The 3,030-nt window shown below is 47.9% G+C and overlaps 1 protein-coding gene across 1 annotated transcript; it reads right to left on the bottom strand.

The window, feature by feature from the left end:
* Positions 1-1,308: 1,308 nt before the first annotated feature.
* On the bottom strand, positions 1,309-1,977 carry GLOTRDRAFT_134484 (uncharacterized protein; the record flags this gene model as incomplete). Its single annotated transcript, XM_007873456.1, has 2 exons — positions 1,309-1,898; positions 1,968-1,977. 2 exons carry the CDS (start codon positions 1,975-1,977, stop codon positions 1,309-1,311), a joined length of 600 nt encoding a protein of 199 aa, XP_007871647.1.
* Positions 1,978-3,030: the final 1,053 nt, after the last annotated feature.

Below are 3,030 nucleotides of genomic sequence, written 5' to 3'. Positions count from 1 at the left end.
GGAAAGGAACTGTGTAGAATGCTCTAGAAGGGCTGAGAGTGTTCCATGGCTGGCTAAGGATTGTTCTCACCTTATTGTTTATGTTTTTCCCATGCTATTGTTAAAGATTTTCTCACCCCTTGTTCTTGATTTCACATGCCCTTTTGTTTTCTTTCATACCACTCTCTCACACTATTGTTTACCTTTTTCCCACACTATTGTCTCCTCCCAAGTATCTTCTCACCCTATTGTTTGTAATTTCAAATTACTGTAGGGTATATAAGGAGCTCAGTAGGGAGAGAAAAAAAAAAAAGAGGATCAATCTATCTGGGATCCCCCAATAAAGCTATTTGTCTGTCAAGTTAAAACCTTGTCCCTACTGTGGGATAAGAATTGTCTGGACTCTGATTTTCTGAAGCACCTCAGTGTAGGGAAGGACTGCAGTACTGTCTGCTGTCTGCTTCAGTTAGCTCAAGCTTGCCTTGGAATATAAGACTGGGTTATTGGAAGTCTGTCGTTAGACTCCTGTGACCTGTGTTAGCTCTCTACCTTCATTCTCAGCTAGACTCTAGTAGTCAGCTACCTATTTAGTATCTATCAGATTACCACCACAATATCAGGGTCTGCGTTGGAAACTTATCCTGCCTCTCGAACACAAGGGAACTGCTCGACCAACGTTAAATCCAGCATTCTCTTGGGGAGCTTGACGACCTTTCCGCTTAGTAAATTCTAGGTGGATTTATATCCGTCGCAAGTTCTGCTGACAGCGTTTGCAGAGATAAATCGTGGAATGGGTCCGTGTATGTCTTGGGGATGCTAGGAAGGTCGGAGCTAAATAGAACAAGTCTTTAGAGCCCATAGAAGCCTAGAAGCGTGTGAGCGCTGTGTCGAATAAGCTCCGGAGGGCTTGTATGATGTGCTGAGTCCGCGTTTTTGGGAGTCAGACGATCCTGAGGCTTATCAACGGAAAGAGAGAGAACATGGCCGAGCGAGGGCTACCTTGTTGCTGATAGTAATCGGGTAACTCATACGGGATGTCGCTCTTCCTGATCCGAGTGCAAGTCTACGGAATGTTTTATAGAAGTGGTTGCAGTGAGATGGATACAGCGGTACACAGGACAATGCAGTAGATAGAAAAAATGTATATATGAGAACAACACTTCAGTCTTGAACAGCTACCCAAGTAGCTCGCGAATATCCAGACGCTGACTGCCAGAAATAGGCCGTCGACCGTCGTACAACATCAAAGAGCCATCCAAGGAGCTCGCGAATATCTAGACGCTCGCTTCAGGAATGTGACTCCGACACCGAATCCGCTTGACACAACCTTTACACTCCTGACGCACTCCTGACCCGCTTACTGCCGGTCGACGAAGGCTGAACCGCATCTTCCTCCTTTTCAGTGTCAGCCTTGCGTTTAAGGGAACCGCTCTGTTGAGAGGGCTGTCCTGACAGGCCACTGGCCTGCGAGGACCACATCGTGGATGCAACCTGAAAACCCGTGAACCGATGCATCTGCGCGGTGGCGTCGAAGGCCCGCTTGAACACCAGTGCCTTGGGGTCCTTCTTTGGCCAGTCTTGAGCTTCGAGCGTGTCTTCTAAAGCCTTCAAAACGGCGTCATGGGTAATAAGATTTGTCGGAGTGAACCCATAGTGGGTAGTAACCAGTCTAGTGAGTTCACACACGCAACGGGTAAGGGGAGGATGGTCTTTCACTTCCAGATTACCCCACTCGGCCTCCCACATCCATGCAGACCTGCCCGTGCTATCGGAGCCGTCGAAAAGCCCATGAATCTCCTCTGGCATCAGATTCGTCCTAACATGACGCACAACAGCGAAGAGGAGAACCCAGAACACGGATTCGAGGTCATGCCAATCTTCGTGAACAATCAGCTTCTTAGCCTTCAGGAGTTTCAGAGCTATGAACTGGATGGTTCCCTAGTGCAATCTTCAATGACGTGATTTTACAAACGTGAAATGAAGCCTACCGTTATTCATCGAAGATCGAATGTATCCGCATCGTCATCTATAAACGAGGCATACTCAGGATCAATAAGAAATCCTACAGCGCCGTGCTCCCTCTCTGGAACAGCGCTGATCATGATATTGTGGACACTTATATCGCGATGTAGGATACCCTTCTTCGCTAAGTCACGGAGGGCTAGTATCACAGATGAGCACAGATCTGAATATGGGGGAACATAGTACCGCTGATATGGACTGACACACAACAATCACCAAGGACCAAAAGGAATAAACCTAAACCCCGTGATATGGGTGAAGGCGGTCCGAGACAACTGAAGGGTATTTAATAGTTCGAGGGGGAAAGGAGGAGTAAGACGCCTTAGGGTAGTCTGTAGGAAGACCTAGAAAAATAAAACAAAACCTTGATGCCTGAAACAAACACTAATGGACGCTCCGGAGTATTTATCTCCGAAAAGTCGCAAACAAAGTCGCAAACCACGGAACCGAGTGTAGGTTCGGGCCCATGGGAGTAGAAAACGCTAAAGGGACTTGTTTAATTTTTATTTCGCTATGTGAGACGCACTGGAGCTAATTGAATCGATGGCGGAGCTAATTCACTCGACGAGTCAGGCCTATTGGCAAAGCTAAGATCGGTTATAATTCGCTAAGTTCGACGCTTTCGAACTTCTCGGGTCGCTGAGATCGTAACGCTAATTCTCTGAGATGGTGAAGTCGAAACTTGTTTTTCTGTACACTACTTTGTACAATTTATACTACAGGAATGGCTTTGCGACCGTCCGGAGATAAATAACAAATAACCGCCGCTACCCACAGGATTGCTCAGCACTTGCCACCGCTATACCATGCACCATACGACTCTCTTGCACTCCCACTTGCTCGTCCCAACCCCTAGAGGTCGCCTTGACGCTCTGCCACCTGATCCAAGCGGTCCCATCACTCTGTGTGACGCTCCGGTCACGTGCTAATTACCTCCGGCCGCTTGCTGACTGATGCTGGCCTCATGGTGACTCGTATGCGTCCGCATCTTCGGTATCTTGACAGAAACGAGGGGGAGTGAGTGCTGGA

The sequence above is a fragment of the Gloeophyllum trabeum genome (assembly GCF_000344685.1).
Source record: "Gloeophyllum trabeum ATCC 11539 unplaced genomic scaffold GLOTRscaffold_00220, whole genome shotgun sequence".
NCBI lineage: Eukaryota > Fungi > Basidiomycota > Agaricomycetes > Gloeophyllales > Gloeophyllaceae > Gloeophyllum > Gloeophyllum trabeum.
Note: the sequence above shows the minus strand (reverse complement) of the source record. Positions and strands in the feature narration are given on the sequence as shown.